This window comes from Camelus ferus, chromosome 5 (genome assembly GCF_009834535.1).
Source record: "Camelus ferus isolate YT-003-E chromosome 5, BCGSAC_Cfer_1.0, whole genome shotgun sequence".
Taxonomy (NCBI): Eukaryota; Metazoa; Chordata; class Mammalia; order Artiodactyla; family Camelidae; genus Camelus; species Camelus ferus.
The window spans coordinates 34988190-35009501 of record NC_045700.1 but is presented as its reverse complement, the minus strand read 5'-3'; the positions used below and the strand labels follow the sequence as shown (position 1 = coordinate 35009501).

General features: G+C 38.9%; 1 protein-coding gene across 10 annotated transcripts in view; it reads left to right on the top strand.

Moving 5' to 3' along the window:
- CCDC148 (coiled-coil domain containing 148) overlaps positions 1-21312 on the top strand; it is a 308196-nt gene that overhangs the window by 145449 nt on the left and 141435 nt on the right. For all 10 annotated transcript variants that reach the window (XR_004319878.1, XR_004319876.1, XR_004319877.1 and 7 more), the window contains exon 13: positions 11350-11468. Coding sequence is in view for 6 of the 10 variants with exons in the window: in XM_032479509.1 (XP_032335400.1) it covers positions 11350-11468 (119 nt within the window). In the remaining 4 variants the exon portion in view is untranslated. The remainder of the gene's footprint in view (positions 1-11349; positions 11469-21312) is intronic.

The window sequence follows — 21312 nt, the reverse complement described above, 5'->3', positions numbered from 1 at the left end:
ATGAAGTAACAGAGACACATAGAGAGAACATAATTTCCCCAAAGTCATATAGCCATTAAGAGGTGCAGTTCAGATTTGAACCTGGGAGGTCTAACTCCATCATCCATGATTTTAAACACTGTGCTGTACTGTCCATCACTGGGCTTGCTGTTTGCTGTTAATTTTGTGATTAATTGATTCTGAGAAACCTCCGTTTCGAACTATTTGCTTTAGGGTCTTTGTCAGGGCTTTGGTCCTGTCCTAGTTTACTCAGCGCTATTAAACAGATAGGTCACTGATCATTTAAAATCTCTTTAATAGTCTGCTTACTAGGAGTATTTCTTTTCTGTTCTACATGTGCACACAGTCTGTCTTCTTCTAAATCTTCTCTTAGGATTTCTCTCCTTGGGTTAATGAACCATTACGGCTTTACAAGAAACTAGACCAATATAGTTTGATTACTGTTGAAGTTTCAAGTACAGACATGCGTTATGAACAGATTAAACACACACACACACACACACACACACACACACACACACACACACACACACACACACACACACACAATGGCTTCATTGCTTCCTTGGTGGTGTTCTTTTGCTAAGTTGACTGAAGAAAATATTCATGATTTTGATGTGATTTTTTTTAACCTATTGACATCTTAAGTCACAAGAAGAGAATTTCCAGTCTCCCAATTCCCCATCTACCAACCTGTCAGAGTCTGTACCCCTTCCCCACCTTCCCTCCTTTTACGGTGCTCCTATCTAGGCCAGCCCCTTCATTTAAACATAGAATCTTATTTCCTCTCTCCTACTCAATCTCACTCCCACCACCGTTTCCCCCTTTTCTTCTAGACCTTTCCTATTAACCTACAAATATACCATTATGACTTATATTTTTAAAAATACTCTCCCTTGACCTCACACCACCCACCTTAAGAAAATCTCACCATTCTGTAGACTATATACACTGTCTCCATGTCTTTCCACCCATTGTCTTGAGCCATTTTGTCCCTCAACTCTAGCAAAACTGTGCTTTTTTCAAGGTCATCAGTGATCTCCATGTTGCTAATTCCAGGGGTCAGATCTCAGTCCTCACTTTATTTGAACTATTAAGATGGAAGTGATTGCTGCCTCCTGTTTGGAAAACTTGTTATTTGGCTTCTAGGAAGACGTTCTCTCTTTGTTCTTTTATCTCACTGGTTTCTCCTCAGTAAGCTTGGACAGATCCTCCTCATCATTCTTCCTTCTAAGTTGTGAAGTGCCCTGGGGCCTCAGTGCTCTAAGTATGTGTACTTTCTAGGCCATCTCAACCGATCCAATATACTTTTATGCCATTTATATGCTGACTAAAATTACCAATTAATGTCTCTGGTCAGATTTCTCTCTTGAACTCCAAACTCACACATCCCAGTGCCTCAAATCTAATATACCCCAAATGTAATCTTGTTATCCCCTCCAGACCTCTTTCCTCCATATTCCTTTCCTCCACAAATGGAAATCTGTTCTTCCAGTGCTTGATCTAAAAAGCCTTGGTATTATCTTTGACACCTATTTTTCCCTCCTCACACCCTATATCCCCACCTTTATCCTATTGTCATAAGTAGAAGGCTATACCTTTCAAATTAGAGCTATTATATTAACCTCTTATTCTCCTAATTAATTTCTCTGCCTCCTCCTTTTCCATGCCCACTCTCCCCTTCCAGTCTGTTTTCCACACAGCAGTCAGAGTGATGCTTTTAAAAGTCACATCAGATTATGTCATTCCCTGCATCACACTCAATATCTGTTGGATCTCATATCCTACCACTTTCCCCCTCACTCACCTTGCTCCAAACAACCCTAGCACATGTCCCCTTAGCCTTTCACACTGGCTGTTCCCTCTGCCTGGAAGGTTCCTCTCCCAGATGGCTGCATAACTCCCTTTCTCACTTCATTCAGGGTCCCACTCAGATGTCGTCTTATCAGAGAAAACATCCATCCTCAGTGACCAGACTTCAAATATCATCCTCCTTTCCTGTCACTGTCCATTTACTCTACTTAATTTTTTTCTTAGCATTTATCATTCCTCTGACATCTATTCATTTATTTATTGACTGTCTTCTCTTTCTCTTCTAGAATGTAAGCCCCATAAAAAGGGGGCATTTGTCCATTTTCTTCATTACCTCCAGTGCCTGATATAAGGCATTTGATAAATATTAGTTGAATGAATGAATTTAGTGAACAAGCAAAATACAACTGTACTTTGATTTTGAGATATAGAGGGAAATATGCCAAACAAGGAAGCCCTAACAAGGTGGGTGACCTTGGGTAAGATATGTAGGCTCTGGGGGATTTTGCCTCCTCAATTGTAAAATGAGGTGTTTGAATTAAATGATTGCTTAAGTCACCTCAGCTCTAGGAAGTCATGATTGAATGACTCTGAGGTTTGATTACTTTTCACTTTTCACTCTCCCTGACACTTCAGGCTTTGAAATACAACCTCCTCAGGATATATACTCCCTTCTTAATGAATAGTGAAAAGAGAGAAATTAAACAAGATTACAGACAAATTCATTTTAGCAATATCAACATATGACATGATCATTATGTAATATTTCAATGCCCCTACTGAAAATAGACCTTCCTCCTAAAGAAGACATCACAGTTATTTTTAAATCCACCTGGCATTTCAATTAAGAGGGAGATAACGAATGTGTTTACCCCAGAATACTTTCTTGGCTCATCATGTTCTAAGGACGTAAGACTGCATCACAGCAGAAAATAGCTATTGCCAATTCGAGTAGGCAGCTCTGCTATGGAAGAAAAAAAAACTCTCACGTAAGTGACCAAAGCAAACATCACCTAAAAGATTCATGTTATTTATTTACACTTTAGACATCACTTACTTCAGAACAGCTTCTAATAAAGGCACTAATGTTACTGAGCTAGATATCTACCCGTTGGGTCATATCTACTGTCCATCCTGCTCTGTGAACAGGAAGTTGTCCTGTATAAGGCTCCTTTGTCCTCTGGCTTCTGATTGGGTTCAGTCAAAGTGGAAGACTAGAGATGAGGATGACAGAGGACAGAGAGGTTGGGAGAGCTGTTCCCCAGGTCCCAGCCCTGCAGAGTTGTGTTGCCTGGCTGTGTCCTCCACCAAAGGTCCCAGCTCCTGACAGGTGGCCCTCCCCACACAGCCTTCTCTGGCTCTGGTCTCGGGGGGTGAAGCAGCCCAGCTACTGCCTGTTCCCTCGTGATTGTCGGCATTCCAACCTTCTTTGTCATTGTCCCCTTGTTACATTCTTCTGGATTTATCCTAATTCTGAGTGTGCCATCTGTTTCCTATTAGGAATCATTAAAATAGAAAATTAGTAAGAGAATAAGAGACAAAAAATTAAGAGGATGGGAATACAGTTATGTCAGCAAACTGGGACTAAAAAGGGGTGCTGTAATTGAACATGGTTAAAGTTAAAAGGAAGCATTTAGCTCTTATTTGCTAATAATAGACAATATCCAGCACATCAGGAGCTGGTGGGGGGAGGGAGGCAAACCACCCAGGGGAAAGGATTTTCCGTAGAAGTTTTACTGAGTCTAAATCAACCCTCATAGGATATTGCATTACTGCAAAATTAAGTCATAGTTCTCTGAAATTCTTCTATAGAAAGTGAATGTGATGCTTCATGCAAGGTGATAAAAAATGAAAATGTTATACACAAGGATATACAGTATTTTTGTTATCTGACTTGATATGGGAAAAGGATTGAAAAACTTCCAGAATGAATAATAATATTTGTGTCCCTTAGATATTTCTTCTAAATTTTGACTTTTTTTGGCCAGACTTTTAAAATAAATACTTTTGTAATTATAAAGTATTTTATGTCCATTGTAGATAGTTTAGAAAGTACAAAACAAGCACACAAAATACAATAAAAATCACCCTAAACCACTAACAAAAGATTAATAACAATGGCCTTATATTCTTTTTTCTGTATACACAAGTATTTTAATTTAACTAGACTCATACTACATATATTATTTTTTCCGTCTATCAATATATCTTTTATATTTTCCTATCACATAATTTTTAGTGTTTGCATGGTATCTCATGTGAAATATTGCATTTAACTGATTTCTTATTTGGGGGTGTTATATTACTTTCCATTTTTTTACCTTTTTAAGGTTGTAATGAACATCCCTATACCTAAATCTTTGCATAGGTGCCTGCTTATTAATTCTTAAACTTTATTTCTTAATTTCTTAAAGCTTTTGCTAGTTATTTTCTTATTTATTCTTCAGAAAGAGTCTGACAATTTACCTTGTTGCCAGCGGTGGGTGTGCTTGTTTATCAGACTGGAGAGTTGTGGCAAAAATGCTCAAGTTTAGGACACTGATAAGCAGCTGAAATACAAATAGTCTAAATTGTGGACTGAAAGGAGATCCATTAAATTCAAATAACCAGGCAGGATGGTGGGAAAACTTGCTTTCTATTTTAAAAACCAAAGAGCTAGCTTTGGATTTTTTACCCACGTAGAGAGTTTTTCCATCTTTGCCTAAAGAATGACCTGCAAAGTAATTATTCTGGAGCCAAATTTTTATTCGGAAGCTTCAGCAAGTCCTGGATTAAAGTCCACAGATATCTCTATTCCATAATGTATAGAAGACATTACATTGGCTGAAAGATTTTGAGGATGGAAGTGACCAAGTGTCCATCTTTACACAAAAAACCTTTAATCTGGCTTCTGTGGACAGTTTATTTTAGGGAAGTACCATGTCACCGTACTCTGTTGGGATTACATGTACCTCCATACTCCATGTGACTAAATGAGTGGGTCCACTGATTGCCTGTGGTCTGTCATTATTGTCGATTTGGATGCTTATTCATTGTGTTGGATTTATATGAGTTGATATAAGAAAAGTACTATGTGTAATGTTGCTTTTCCATATTGTTTTCCACTGGATTAGTTTAGCGAGTATGTATTTTGTACCTCTCATCTGCAAGGTGAAATATGCTAGACACAAATAAATGCTACAGCATAAGGCCTATTACTTGCCTTTCAGTTCAAACAAATGTGTGAAAATTTATCTGGCAAAATATAGATGATTGTCAAATTGATTGCATAGGAAGAAGAGTCATACCTCAATTGGTGATTTTATGTGCTACAGGCTCATCTAAATGAAACAAGTGGGGAAAATTTAAAGTGAAAAAAAACTTTTTAAATAAAGAGATCTTGTTATATTTTCATATGTAGCAATATTACTTTTTTGTGGGGGTGGATATTCCCGGCCAAAGTAGAAAAGATGTAAGATGCAAGGAATTCACTAAATAAATTAGAATCTAGAAAATGGAATAAAAATTGCTCTATCTAAGTGGTTTATGAGGAATCAAACTGGATATTTTGAACTCCATAGTTCATATAATTTGTTTATCTGGTTAAGAATTATGACTTCTTCCTGAATGAGTCATTAAAGCTTTAGGAAAAATGACTGAGGAGCAAGGTACAGAAGTCTGTTTGTTCAAAGATTCAACATCACATAGATTGCTTGAAATCAGAGACCAAACTATCTTCCTACTATAATATTTTAGCCCTAACTTTCTGGTTTCTATGTGTAAACAAGAAATTATTATTTCATGTTGGACTGAAGGAGTGAAAAAATATAATTTAATGGTTGTGTAATAGTAGTCCAAGTTTTAAAAAATTAATCTCTGTTGTACTTGAATATCATAAGCATCATGTTTACTAATGGAGCTTTTACTAGGAACAAATTGTTTGCAAGATTACAAAAGTAAGGTGGGATATAAAAACGATCTTACACCCTCTGAAAAGATAGCATAGCATTACTTTGGCCCATAAATCTTATAGAGAATAGTTTTTTCAGTTTGTTTATACTTTTACTGGCTTAACTTTACAAAAATGAACAAAATGTGGGACTATGAATGAGGACTATTCAGTACATATGAGCAATAACAAGAGGAGATGGGGGACAATGAGGGCCCGTTTTATTTTTCAGAAAAGCAAGACTTTTCTAGAAACCTCATCTGGAAGTCAAGAGACAGGGTTTAAATTCAACTCTTATCACGTGTGCTTTGTTTCCCCTGTCATTAGAATGTTATAAGGATCCCTCAAAAAAAGGAGTCTAAAAGCAGTGTGTTTAAAATCTGTGTCTCAACAGATGTCCCAAAGGTCTAGTTAAATACCCTTAAACTTAACTTTAGTTTGAGGCTTGCCAAGCCAATATTTCATGACACACACTTCCTGCTCTTATTAATTGATGGAGAGTGAATGGAACTGTCCTTAGGGAAGTGTTTAGTTCAGACTTTACCATTCTGCAAATAAAACTGCTGGCCTAGTTCCCATCCACAACTTTGTTATTCTTGGACCAGAGACCAAAAGATACTTCCACTCACCCAATTTTGTGCTAGGAATACAAAATAGTGCCTTAGAAGGTACACTATGTCTGGAGGAGAGGGAGAAGGAGGAAGGCTGAGAAAGCAATGCTAAAATTGGGTCTTAAATGATGGACAGGAGGGCTTTAGCAGGCAACAAGGCAGGGCAGAGCATGCCAGACAGAAATGCCCAAATGTATCAGTAACAATCCAGTGGCAGACCTTCCCGCAGATGAACCAAGGAGTACAAGGCAGAACAAAGAAGAGAGGGTAATAAGCCTGAATTAAGGACCCCTGGTGTACCAAAGATGGAGTTAACATTTTTCCTAGAGGGTTCAGGGGAATATTCAAGGAGATGCCATTTGTTCTGGTCTTAATGGTAGAGTAAAATCAACAGGTGGAGGAGGAAAATGCAGTTAGGCTAATTGAGAAAACTGCAAAAGGCAGATAAACATGAAAGTGCACGACCACCTTCTCTATTTGACTTATGTTTTCACTCTACAGATCTCCTCCGGTCCTGTGGCATCAAAGACCATTTTAAGTGAATAGCTCCTTAATTTAGACCTCCAGCCCTGAATTCTCCATTGAGCCACCCATCTGTACCTCCAGATGTTTACTTGGAATCTCTACTTAAATGTCTTACAGTCATTTCAACTCTTTAATATTCAACACTGAACTCCTGTCTTTTCCAAACCAGTTATGCTTTGAATTTTCCATCTCAGTTGTTAGTCGCATCATCCCACCAGTCGCTCTAGTGAAAACCTAGGAATTACCCTTGACTTCTTTTTCCTTCAATCTCCATATCTAATCCTTGACTGAGCACTCTGACTCCGCTTGAAAGCACATCTCAGATCTGAATACTTTACTTAATTTCCTGAATCCAGGTGATCATTTTTACCTTATTCTATTTGGTCTCCCTGTTTCTCCTTTGCTCCTGTACCATCCATTATTCACTCAGTAGCCTGAGCTGTATTTTTAAAATGTAAGTCACATAATATCACTCCTTGCTTTAAACTCATCAGTACCTTTTCCTCGTTCTAGAACTAAATCCTTGCGTAATCATCTAGCCCCCATCTAGCTTGCCAAACACACCTCCAGGCCTAACTCACACCACCTGCTCCAGCTGCACTGGCCTAGCCCCAACTCTGAACACGTGCAAGGTCTTCCCCACTCAGTGCTATTGCACCTGAAGCTCACAGACCCCGCAGTCGTCTCCCTCATCTCTTCTCATGGTTGTCTCACTCGCATGTTTCAAAGTGTAATTCACATGTCATTTAAAAATATGCCATCTAATAGTTCTACCTCAATTTTTCTAAATCATCACCATACTTATTTCCTTCGTAGAATTTCACAGGTAATATTCTGTTCTTTTACTTCCTTGTTTATCATCTCTCTCCCTCTCTCTTTCTAGAAACCCCCAGCTCCATGAGGTAGAGACCTTATTTCTCATTAAGCACCATATCCAAGCACATAGCAGAATATCTGGCTTAAAGCAGATGCTTCATAAATATTTGTTGAACAAATGAATGCCAAAGTCAGTAGTGTCTTAAGACTATAGATAAGGGTGGATAGAATCAAATACACAGAGACATCACATAAAATAAGGGTTGGAAAGGATGACTTGATTTGATCATTTGGAAGTCACTGGTGAGAGTAGTGAATTGGAGTTGGGGCAGAGGTAGGGGTGTCATGGGTGAGGAGTAAAATAGGAAATTGGAGAACAGTAAGTATTCTTGACTGAAAGGGAACACTGATGGGTGTGGTACTACAGTCTTGGGGGTCTAAAGAAAGTTCTTAAAAATTTTTCTTGATGACTGAGATTTGTGTAGATTTTCATGTGAGGAGAAGGAAGCAGCAAAGACCAAGAGGTTGAAAGGACAGGGGAAAGAAGGGTAGAAGATGGAGTAAGATTATGGAGATGGAATTGGGGAATAGGATCTGGAGCCCAGGTGAGGGATAAGTCTTGGACAGGATGAAGGACACCTCTTCCTCTGACAAGCAGGACATCAAGGAAGGTATCTTTTAGGGGCTCCATTTCCTCTGCTAAAATGAAGAGATAGAGACAAATGTGGAGCTTAACATAGTGAACAGGTTTAGGAATACCACCGTGAGCAATGGAGAGACACCGACCAAGAATTCATAAAAGGAAAGCTGATTGTCAATAAAGATTCAGCTGAAACCATCAGTTTGGTACCAGCTTCTACAGTTGTATAATTCTTTCATCAATTACATGTTTATTAGATGTATTCTATGTTCTAGACACCTTAGTTGCTGTTGGAAGTGCCGAGATAAATAAATCAGTTTCTACAGTCTAGTGGGAGAGAGGAACTAGTATACTAATTAGCAAAGCCTTGTGGTGAAGGCTACACTAGATGAATAAAATTATGTGACCAGAACACAGAGGATGATGGGGAAGGGACCGTAGGTTCTGGTCATAAGCTCGATGGCTATAATTGAAGCTTTCAGAGCTGGAACCGTTCTCCGTGATAGTAGAATCCTGGGGGTGGAGGTGGAGGTGGTTCATTGGAATGGAGGGAGTCATGGAACTGGGAGGTTAGCAGGTTGTGGGGCTTCAGACTGAAGTCACCTAGGAAGGTGGAAGTTGTTCTGGACAGGTCTTGTGTGGCTGTGACTCACATATTTGAATTCTTTTTTTTAAAATTGAAGTATAGTCAGTTTACAATGTTGTGTCAATTTCTGGTGTACAGCATAGTGTTTCAGTCATAACCATATATTCGTTTTCATATTCTTTTTCATTATAGGTTATTACAAGATATTGAATATAGTTCCCTGTGCTATACAGAAACTGTTGTTTATCTGTTTTATATATAGTAGTATCTTCAAATCTCAAACTCCCAGTTTATCCTTTCCCACCCCCTTACCCCCATATCTGAATTCTTGATGACTATTTGAGAGTGACCTGGAAGTCCACACATGCCAGTGATAAGGACAGGCAGAGGGTGATATAGGCTAGATGATGTAAACATCAAAGGAAGAAGGCATTATACATGAGAGGGATCGCATCATGGTCTTAAAGTAGCCATTAACAAGGAGGAAGATGTCCAAACCATTCCCCAGCCTCTTGGCACATGGGGCATCAGAAGAAAAGCATCCTTCACTAAGGAGAATTTCAGTCAAAACAATGGGGAGAGAGAGAGAGAGAGAGAGAGAGAGAGAGGAGAGAGAGAGAGAGAGAGAGAGAGAGAGAGAGAGAGAGAGAGAGAGAGAGAGAGAGAGAGAGATTGATTTTTATGCTACAGCAATGGCCAAGGATATCAGAATCAAAATGGAAATAATTGGTCCTGAGATGCCAAAAAGCCTCAGGGAAGACATACTTCTAGGGCCAGCACAGAACACTGCACCAAATGGTGTCAGTGATCTGATGATACCAGCAACCTGGGGTTGGTCTGTTTGTAATCAAGGGATTGTTGGCAAAAAGACCACTGACTTCCCTCCAAGGTCAAGGTCAGTGCTGGGAGTGAGCAACGTTACTGGTCTTTCGGAATCCAGAGAAAAATGCTCTTTCATCCAATACCTGTTCTTTCTCAAACTTTAGTTTTGAAGTAGCTTTATTTTCTCGGATTATGAAAGAAATGTATATTCATTGCAAAAAGCAAAGTAACACAGAGAAGTATAAAGAATAAAATAAAGATCACTTACTAACTAACCCAGAGGGAGATGATGCAATGACTGTTAACATTTCCGTACCTGGCACTAATAGAATGCCCTGGCATTTATCAGTCAGGACTCTGAACTATCAGTTAGTGTTTCCTCTTTTCCCTCTCTTACCATCTCTCTCACTTTCCATCTTTGGGCTGCTACCTTTCTGGTTCCATCTCTGTTCTCTCTAAATGTAGGTCTCAGTCGTCTCTGGAGTGGAATCACACCCGTGGATCATCCAGTTATTTACTCAGCGTTGAATGGATGTCACTACTGTGGCTGTTGGTGTGGCAGGCCCCACGGCAGGGTTGCTGTGGCTGTGGCCCTGGTGCTTGGGATGCCTCTCTTGGTTCCCCCAGTGGGCAGAGACCATATTGCTGGGCAAGTTTGGAAACCACTTAGCTTTTCTTATTCATTTCTCAAAAGGGAAAATGCCACCTTGGGGTGAGGCTAACCCATCCTCTGCTGCAGCCCCTCTGCTGGTGGTCACTCACCACCATTCACCACTGAGGTACTGTTTTTTACCAGCAAGATCTAGTTCTTGACCCAGACACAACATGGCGGATCACAGTAGTTGAATGGTCCTCTGTCAATTATACATGAATTTCAGCTGCCTCATCATGAAGTGAACCCTGAATAATGGTTTCAGCCCCCTGAAAATAGCTTATGTGTGCTTCAGATTTTCTCATTCTGTCTCCATTCTAAGAGAAGGGAAGGAAAACATGCCTAGTGAGAATAATGCTTTCACCTTTTCAAGCTTGATAAATTTGTCCTTCATTTTACCACATAAGTCAGAACTACTATTTATCACAACTCTGCTAATTTTTTCTTTTCCTCCTTCCTCCCACCTATCTCCTGCCACTTCCCCAGATGCATAAAGCTTTCAACATCCTGCTGTCCATTAGCATGAATAAACCCATGCTTTTAAAGTAAAAATAGGTTTAATGCTATATTTGTTAAAGACTACATTACCATAAGAGGATAAAAATATTTTTGAGTAACAGGTAGATCATATACTTTAGAGACAATCACATGCTTTTATTGTGGTTCCCTGAAAGTCGATTATTTTAGCCATAGATGAAAACCTTAGGTCTCAGCACAAGTTATATTTCCACTTCAGAAACTGTTAAACCATGCAGTTTCTCAGGACATGTACTTTCGTGTTTTGCTTTATTTTTTCTCTTGCCGATATATTGTAAGCGGATCTAAGAGACAAAAAAGATGGAAGTGCCATTCAAATTGAATCTTTGCTATATGAACCAATGGATAATGTCATAACTTGGTTCCTTGCTTTTGCATATCTATTGTTAATTTAAATTTTATGTAACATTTATACAATAGATAAGAAAATACTGGGCTGAGAAAGAACAGAAATGGCAAGAAATGGAAATGAGAGATCTTCGGCGTCTGGAAGAACTGAAGAAATTAATGGCAGAACAGTCAGTAAAAGACAGAGAAAGGTAAAAGAAAAAATTGAAATTGTGTGGTAATGAAGGTCTTCTGTAATGTGTTAGGTGAATGGAGTTTTCTGTAATGTATTAGGACAAACAATATCTATACTTAATATGTCCTTATAATATTTATATTCACTAATGGATAAACTGATATTTGTAGTGTATTTCAGACTCTCATATTCATACAGGAATCTCTGGTTTTCCATTTTGTTCCTTAGACAGCTTCCTAGTTAGAACCCTCACAGAGGATTTCATAGTATTTGATTGCTCACTGTGTGCATGAAATAATATTGGCTGCTGCTGTGACTCAGTATTTTGACCCAGAAGGAGGAAACCATTGTTCAGATAAGATGGGAGACCCATTTATTATGACTGAGGCTGAGGAAGACAATACCCAATAATACTGTGCGATATGGTATTCATTCTAGTATACTTCAGATCGACTCAATATTGGAAAAACCCTGAGTTCCCTAGCACAATGTAATTTTAATGGTGGAAAGGGCATCTGAGATCAGCTTACCAGGTTTCTCCATTTTATGAATGCATGCACCAAAAAATTAAAGTTATTTTTCCCAAGGTTATTGTACCAATTAGGGTTAGTGAGGAGACAGAGACAACATAGTAATTTGAATAGGGAAAGTTTAAGATAAAGAATATTAATTCTAACAAAAAATTATGTCATATAAAGGGGTAGAGAGAACTTTAAAGAACAGGGCTGGCTGAAGGAGGATTCTCGTGGAAGACACAAATTTGGAAGTGGGGTCCCCTTCTCCATGGTTGGGATTCAGATCTCCCTGTAGAAGGTGTGGTTGTGGCCTGCTCCAAGGTGGGGAAGTTCCTGGATGGGCTCAGCCAGGACTTGTGTGCACTCACTGGACAAGCAGGAAACGCCCTACGTGGGTGCAGGAGGCCAAAGCTACAAGTCAGCCATTGCGATGCTCATGCTTGCAAGACTCAGTGGAAATCTGACCATGGGATTACCTCTGGAATTTGATGGGAAGCTAACCATGTGGTGCCAGTGAACTCCATGGGCACAAGCACCACTGGGTGTCCTCCACACATGCTACTGGTGGCCATGAAGCAGGAGTAAGAAGGAGTAAACACTGGAACTAGGAAGGAAAGCCCCTTATGTCTTCAGCATCTCTCCAGCACCCTTTTCTGACATGGCTAATCACTGTGCCGGCTGCAAAGCAGAAATAGTTACAGGGTCCGTCTCTATTTTCAAAGAGCAGACAGTGAAGGATGGATTTGGAGCTGAGAGTCAATAAATTGGTAACTGGCATAGTTATCTAGTTTAGCTAGCTCCTGAGTAGATTTTCCACAGAAGATAAATTAAAAATAGATCTTTTATTTCATAACATAAATCACAATAAGTTTTCTTTACAGTTAGCCAATGTAAAAAAATTGCCTGGAATTCTTTGTACTTTCTGCTCAGTTTCGCTGTGAACCTAAAACTTCTCTGAAAAATGAAGTCTTCTAAACTAATCAAAATCTCATTTTTGACTTTTACATAACTTAGGGTGACATAACCATTTTATACAGCAAGATTCACTTATATCTAGGAAGCTTCTTTTGTGACCCATGGGAGTTATTTCAAACTCCAGTCACCAAGCCTGCAGAGTGAATCTGGGGTTCCACACAGATGCCAAGCAATTCCCAAGGATTTTCTGGATGAAATTCACATGATTTTCCAGGTATCTCAGGACTTAAAATTGAGTTTAATCTGCTATGAAGAAAAAATATAGCAAAGGTATGGCTCAAGGCTAAAAGGTGAAACAACCAATGAGAAACCAGTTAAACAAGCACAGACCAAGATATAAGAGGATACCAGAAGGCAGGCCAGGCCACAGGTCAGGGACAGAAACCCATGTGCAGCTAAAAACTAAAGGCAAGGCACAGGTTGGGGTCAAAAGGCTAGTTGGACAGTCTGAAACTATGCTGGGGAAACAAAAGAGAGCCTCAGGAATTAAAGGGGGTGGAAAAAAGGAACAGATGTGAAGTCTAAGCATGTAGGAGACATGCTTCTAATAAAATCTCCCCTCATAGTCAGGGAGTTTCTTTGATTACAGAGCCATTTCAGCCTTTTGCTTCTTGTCCCAGTAGTTAGCAAGATTAGCTGACTCAGAACTCCAGATGAAAAGAGGAAAAGGAAAATCAGATTGGCCTGCATTACATAACAGGGAGAAAAGGCATATTATAACACAGTGAAAAGTGTACTAAGGACTAGGAACCAGGAGACCAGGGCTTCAGCATGAAATCTTCTTTCAGTAAGTGTATGTCATTGATTTACCTCTCCGAGGCTCTGTTTTGTCCTTTGTGAAACTGAACTGGATAACTTCTGAGGGCTAAGTGAACTATCAACTTTTAAGGGTCTATGATCTGCATATTTGACTCATGTGAAAGGTTGTAGATTCAGATAATTATGAATCCATCCAATCCTTGCATGCCAGTGGGACATCAGTGAGGAAGGCCATTAAAATATCCAGATAATATATCAGAAAATAATTCTTAGAAGATTTTGGATGATATTATAGATAAAAGCAAAGTCCTCATTTTGTGATTTAGAGAGACGGAATTCAACATGTAACAAATGCTGGTAGCTTTTGCTTCTGACAAGAACCAGAAGTGATGTTCTTTTGTAACCATCCTGACACAAAAATGTGGTTGATTGGTTAAAAGCTTTTTCTCTACTACTGAAATACAATTCACAAATCTCATGTTTATTTTAACTGTAGGTGCATTTTTCTCATATCAGAATAAGAAGGCTTGAAGCAATTTCCAACTCTGTTAAAAACACACATCCACATAGCCTTGGAGGTTTGAAAACTTCTGTTGTTTATTTCCTTTTTCTATTTTTTAATTCTAAGATTAAGTTTCTTGAAAACCATACTCATAAATTAGCACATATATTAAGTTGAGCAATAAGAAAATTCCATTTTCCTGGGTCAAAAATGGTTAAGTATTGGCAATTTCATACAGTTCAACTTAAAAAAGAGATACAGCAATTCATTTCATGTATTAATTATATTTCCCCTCTCAATCTATTACAAGCTGTATTTTGTCCTCATCACTTTTTTTTAATTGAAGTACAGTCAGTTACAGTGTGTCAACCTCTGGTGTACAGCACAATGTCCTAGTCATGCATATACATAACATATATTTGTTTTCATATTCTTTTTCATTATAGATTACAACAAGATATTGAATATAGTTCCTTGTGCTATATAGAAATTTATTTTTTATCTATTTTATATATGGTAGTTAGTATTTGCAAATCTTGAACTCCCAATTTATTCTCACCCCATTTCCCGCTAGTAACCATAAGTTTCTTTGCTATGTCTATGAGTCTGTTTCTGTTTTGTAGGTAAGTTCATTTGTGTCTTCTTTCTTCTTCTTCTTCTTTTTTTTTTTTTAAGATTTCACATATGAGTGATATCATATGGTATTTTTCTTTCTCTTTCTGGCTTACTTCACTTAGAATGACAATCTCCAGATCCATCCATGTTACTGAAAATGGCATTATTTTATTCTTTTTTATGGCTGAGTAGTATTCCATTGTATAAATATATCACAACTTCTTTATCCAGTCATCTGTTGATGGATTTTTAGGCTGCTTCCATATCTTGGCTATTGTAGATAGTGTTGCTGTGAACATTTGGGTGCATGTATCTTTTTGAATTTGAGCCCCCTCTGGATATATGCCCAGGAGTGGGATTGCTGGATCATATGGTAAGTCTATTTTTAGTTTTTTGAGGAATCTTTGTACTGTTTCCCATAATTTATTGAGTATCTTTTATGTTAGATACATACAGGGAGGAGTGGAAAGTAAGGACTTGTAATGGTCATAGCTCATTTTTTTTTTTTTTTTGGTCTTTTTAAATGTCATTGCTTTCTATTACCACTGAAAGTTGCAGAGTAAACAAACAGAAATTAGATCACCCTTCCATGCATGGGGGCCTTTTTCCCACCGTGTCGTTAGGACATTTTGCAAATCCTTATTCAAATGTTCAGTGCCTAACTTTTCTGAAGTTCAGTTGTCTTGCAGCTAACACATACTCCCCTTCTGTATTTGCCAATTATTGTTTCTACAAGGATGGATATAATTGTGGGCTTTCACTTATAGTCATTGCTATTTCTTCTAATTTAACAAATAGCCTGCCTTTTCCATTTACCTCCTTTGTAATAATTTTAATGTATTAAAATGTTTTAAACTATATCCTCTAGGAAGTGACTTTACAGATTTCTAAAAGCAGATGAACGTGGCTAAGCCATTCTTCTGCATATAATTTTATAACTAGAAAACTGAAGCTGGGCACAGCCAACAAGTGGAAGGTATGGGCTCTGAGCACTTCCTTTGCCAATGCTAATGGAACACTAGAGCAGGATTTCCATTCTTGGCTGCCATAGAATCACCTGGGAAGCATTCGAAAGTCCTTATGTCCAGATCAAGCCCTAGACCAATTATATCAGAATCTCTGGCAATGAGATTTCTGCCCCAGCAGTTTTTGAAAATCCTCAGGGATTCAGAAGTGCAGCAGCATTTGAGAACCAGTGTCCTAGAGTTCCTTCCATACTTTCTCAAGTATGGGCCTTGAGTCATCTGTTGGGTTCTTGAGAAGATTTCACTTTTTGTTGATGTGCTCCTGATTTCTCTTTTCCCAGCGCTACACCCTCACTGAAATAGTTCAGGGAAGTCATGTAGGTGAAACTATATTCACGGAGTAGTTGATTGATTCTAGGCATCCTCTGCAAGCAAAAATCTTGCATGTTTCTCTCCAAGCAGGAGAGTGTGTGTGTGTGTGTGTGTGTTTGCTCACAAACATGTTTAACAGCAACAAACCCTAGTTTTTAGTTATTGTTTCCAAAAGAAGAGAGTTTTCCTATGTCATAAAACAAATACCAGAAGTTTAAGATGGCGGTGACTGTTTGGAAGGAAGAAACTAGAGCCAGCTGCCTTCCTAACACTAGATTGGCTTTCTTAATCTAGTGTGTGTTTTGGGGTCTTGCCAACAGTGGGGAATTGACAGTTATTGCATTTTCAGAGTCTTAAAACCAGCTGTTTCTCTCTATTTTCCATGTCTTGTCTTAATAATATGCAAAACTCAGCATGTTGTATTAGAAGACATTAAGGGCATTTAAAGTGGGTCTAGAGTCTAATCTGAGATTCCTAAAGAATATGTTTAGTAAAGTGACTTCAACAGAAATTTTACAAACATTTGTTGTTTTTGCTTCTCAACACAAGATTCCCCCAAATTAATGTAATGCTCTTGTTCATTAAATCTCTGTCAACCCAATCCCCATTCCAAGTGGTTGTGCCAAATGATGTCAACCAATGAGCACCGTGAGACAGCAAGCAAATATAGTTCTTAGTAAGACTGTCTATTTTGTGTTTTAAATGATGCTATAAGTTTCACAAATTAGAGTTAATTTAAAAGACTGAAAGAGACCCCATTGATAGCCAACATGCTATCTTCCAACCTATAGAGGTAATTTTGTCTAAAGAAAAATAGTAACATGTAGAACCTGTTCATCGGTTTAGCATAACTGACTATGACATGTGTGTCTGTATTTTCATATACTGGGGCATTGATGCACAGATTATTTGCACATAATTGTAGCAGTCCTTGAATGGATCTTAGCTGAGCAAGCATGATTGAGAGAGACTAAGAAATTTATGGATAAAGCAATGTAGAGTCATTTTAATGTGAAAATGAACAAGGAAACCTGTGCCAGTGGGCAGACGGAGCACCAGCTAGACAGGGATGGCACAGCTGGGGTCATTCTAGAGGTCTTGGATAGTGATTCATCTCCCGAGTTACACGAGTCCAGCTTCAGATCTGTGGCCCTTTCCAGACCACAGGCAACTGGAGAGTGCCTTTTGTATAGTATTTGGGGCTGCTTTTACTTAAATGTTTACAACTTTGGTTTTAAAAATCTTTGCTCATTAAAAAGCTACTGGATTTCTACTAGATGCCAAGTTGGTCTGTCTGTTGCATATAGTTGTTTAGGACATAAAATGAAATGTCAGCAGGTATGTTTGGTAGAGAACAGACAATATTCTGAAACCCTTTATGATGCATTTTTATGCAAAATGAGCATGACTGCACCCTTCAGTGCCCACTGTGATTTTTTTTCTTTCATATGTATGTGTCAGTGAAATGCTCGCAGATGCTGTAACTCCAAACAGAACAGCTAGGTGCTACGGTATTTTCAAGATTAAGTTATCTCATACTCTCTTCCCCAGGAATACAGACTTTTATCTCAGTCCACAGATATTTGAAAGCTTCTCTTCGGGCATTGAGTTGTTTTGAAACTGCATTACCTTTCTCCCATTCAACATTTACACTAATACAGAGAGGTAGATGGTTTACTGTCCCTCTTCTGCAGCACAGGGACCCTGTGTCCTCCAGTGCCCCACATAGTATTTGGGAATGAAGTGGAGCACCACTCTGTCTGGTATTGATGTCTTTTTCACCAACCCCTTTGCTAGGGAGCTTTATTCAGTACTTTCAGGTAATGAAATATCTTTTAGGCATAAACTTTAAAGAAGATTTTATAAAGCTGCAGGGCTGGGTAGATAGAAATTTAGCAGCTATGGATGGAAGTGATAGAAATATAAAGCCACAGATTGAAAGAAATGTAGTGGCAGCTTTCACAAAATGCTGCCATCATGGTGGATACAATATAGCTTCAAGCACTTGGTGTTTACCCTTTGGAACTACGCCTACAAAAAAATATATGTGTACACACACACAGAGCTATCAGGTGATATTAAACTAATTGTTTTGTTAGTGAAAGGAGCATGTTTACAATCTGGGTTTTCTTACTTTATATATTTTAATATGAGTTTTATAGAGTCATATAATTTTAGAGCTGGGAGGAATCTTGGAAAGCATCTAGCCTAGCCCCCCGGTATTAACTAGAGTTCTAGTTTGCAAACAACAGAGATCATTTCTTGTCAAATTCTGTGGTAAAAAGAGTTTATTGAAAGATATTTGGGTAGCCTACAGCTCATTGTCATCAGATGTCTTAAAGACAAAAATCCAATTGATACCAACTCTCACCTATAAAATGGAGATTTAAAAAATAATACCTGGTTGTTGAGAGGAATAAAGGAGTTAAAACATAGAAGCACTTAACTTCAGTGCCTATTACATTGCACCTGCTTAACAGATCATAGTTATCCTAATAATGACGAGGGTCCAATTGCAAGCCAAGAGCTGTTTCTTTAGAGAAAAAGCATAACTTGCAAGAAAGCATGTGTGCGCTGCCAAATCCTGAGGGTCTCTACTAGAGGAAAACTTATAAATGTTTCTGGCAGGCTGTTAAGAACATCCTGGCCATCCATAATACACCAGTGCACCAGTGAATCCCCAGTGTCATAGGGCCAAGTAGCATTGCTGTCTTCACTGTGGCTTAGACTAGCTGGATAGTTTCTTTTGTTCTGGCCCCTGTTCAAAACTGCGAGCTTTTCAAGTCACCCACTAACCTGACTGGAGAAGCATTCCCAAAGGCCGATTTTGCTGCCTTCAAAATCCAAAGAGTATCGCCTGGCATTGTGATTTTTTTCCATTGGAAGTGTACCATGTGTCTTTCACTTTGAACATGGAGTAAGAGGATCTGTGTTGAAATCCCTACCTTACCACTTCCTGTGTCTGTGACCTTAGGCAGGTTACTTACCTCTCAGAACACTCCCACGTGGCTGTTAGCATAATGAATGGAAATAACATCTAAAAAGCCTCATATTAAAATACACACTCGGTATTGCAGTTCCTCGCCATATCCTCCTCCTTATCAGTAATGTTTAGCCAGCTGTCTCCTGGCTTTGCACACGGATGTTTCTCTGGCACTTCTAATTCCCCATGCCCCAGATGGAGCTATTCATCACCCCGCCCACCTGTTCTTCCTCCCGTGTTTCCATTTCGTAAATGACTCACGCCACTCACCCCACTGCCCAATCAGAAGCCCAGGTGACTCCTCCCTCTCTCACTCCCCACCCCCACCGCCAAGGGCTTAGTAAGTTTCATGAATTCACCTTTTACATATGGATCCCCCTTGCTATCCTGGGCAGTCTACTACTACCTCACACCTGAGTTAAGGCTACAGCTTCTCACTGCTTCAGTCTCACCTGCTTTGCAAATACATCCAGTCAGGCCATTCTGGTACTGAAGAGCCTTCGGTGGTTGACTTTCACACTTCTGATCAAGTTCAGATGCTTTAATGTTGCTTGTGAGACAAGCCATGTCAGACTCTGCTTCATCTCTTATCTCCCACCTGACGCTTGCCGTTCCCACTCCTCTGCAGACTGTTACACTCTGTCAATTCCTGCGGGCTCAGGGCTTTTGTCACCTCCATTGACTCTTCAGACTGTTTCTTTTACCCAGAATATTCTTGTGGCTAACTCCTTCTTCTTATTCTCTGTCTCTGCTCAGATGTGACTTCCTCAGAGAGATCTTCTCTGATTCTTAGACAGGCTTAGGTCTTGATAAATCTTCTCACGGTGCCTGTTGCAGTGAACTACTACAAACCACCCTATAACTGATTGGCATGAAACAACAACAATATAATTATTATATGTGTGGATCCATTGGCTCAGGAATTTGGACAGGACCCAGAGAGGATGGCTGGTCTCTGTTCCATGATGTCTCTAGTCTCAGCTGGGAAGAATTGAATGGATGAGTGTGACTTGAATGACTGGGGCTGGAATAATCTGGTGACTTCTTTCAGACTTCTAGTTCTGGGATATCTAGAAAGCTAGGAGTAGCTGGGAACTGTCAACTGGAGCTCTGCATATTTTCTCCATGAGACTTGACTTCTTCAAAGCACAGTGGGCTCAGGGGAGCTGGACTTCCTGCACAGTACCTCCAGGCTCCCGAAGCTCATCTCCCATCAAACAAGGCAGAAGGCTTATGACCTTTCATGACCCAGTCCTGGAAATCTCAAAGACCCATCAAGGGAATTTAGGGACCCAAACTCCTCCCAAAATAGGAGGAGTATTAATGGATTTGTAATCATGTTTATAGACCATCACTGTGCCCTATATCTGCACAATCTCAACATCTTTTTTTTTTGTAATTACTTGTTACATTTTTCATCTTTTCTGGAAAATTATTGATTTTATGAGAGTGAAATCTGTGTCTCTTCACCAAGGTAGCCTCATATTTGGCACATTGAGGGTAACTTCATCTCAATAAATATTCATTTAAGTGAAAGAATGAATATAACTAGAATAAACAAATACTATGCAAATAAGGGGGATTTGATTCATTGCAGGAGAATGAGCCACACTTGTCCTTGTTATAATTAAACTAGAAAAATAAGGAATGGCTTCATTCTTTTGGTTATTTATGTTTGTCTTTTTTTCCCCTAAACAAAGAATGCCATCTCAAAATTGTCAAGCCTAAGGTATTAAAGGTCCTAAGTCAAAAGTAATCTAGTTCAATGATTTTAATTTTAAAATCTCTTCTAATACCTCTCCACCAAGTGGTCATATATCTTAGTCATGTTTGTATCTCCTGATATTAAACTTGCTATATTCCAGGGCAGTCTATTTCGTCTTTGGACAGATATTGGGATTTTTTTTTCTTTTCCTCTATTTCTTTATTTTTAGTCATAAACTCAGATCTGTCCTACCAGCTTCCACACATTCATCCTCCTTCTAGTGCTTGAGACCATGTGGAACAAGTCTGAACCTTCTTTCCCTTGACAATCATTTGAACATTAAAGATAGTTATGTTTGTCTCTTCCCACATATTCATTCCCATCCCTGTAAGTCCTTCCTTTTATAAGCTGTTTTTCGAAGGGGTATGCTTTCCACTCATTGTCATTTATGGTAGAGGAAGGCTTAGGG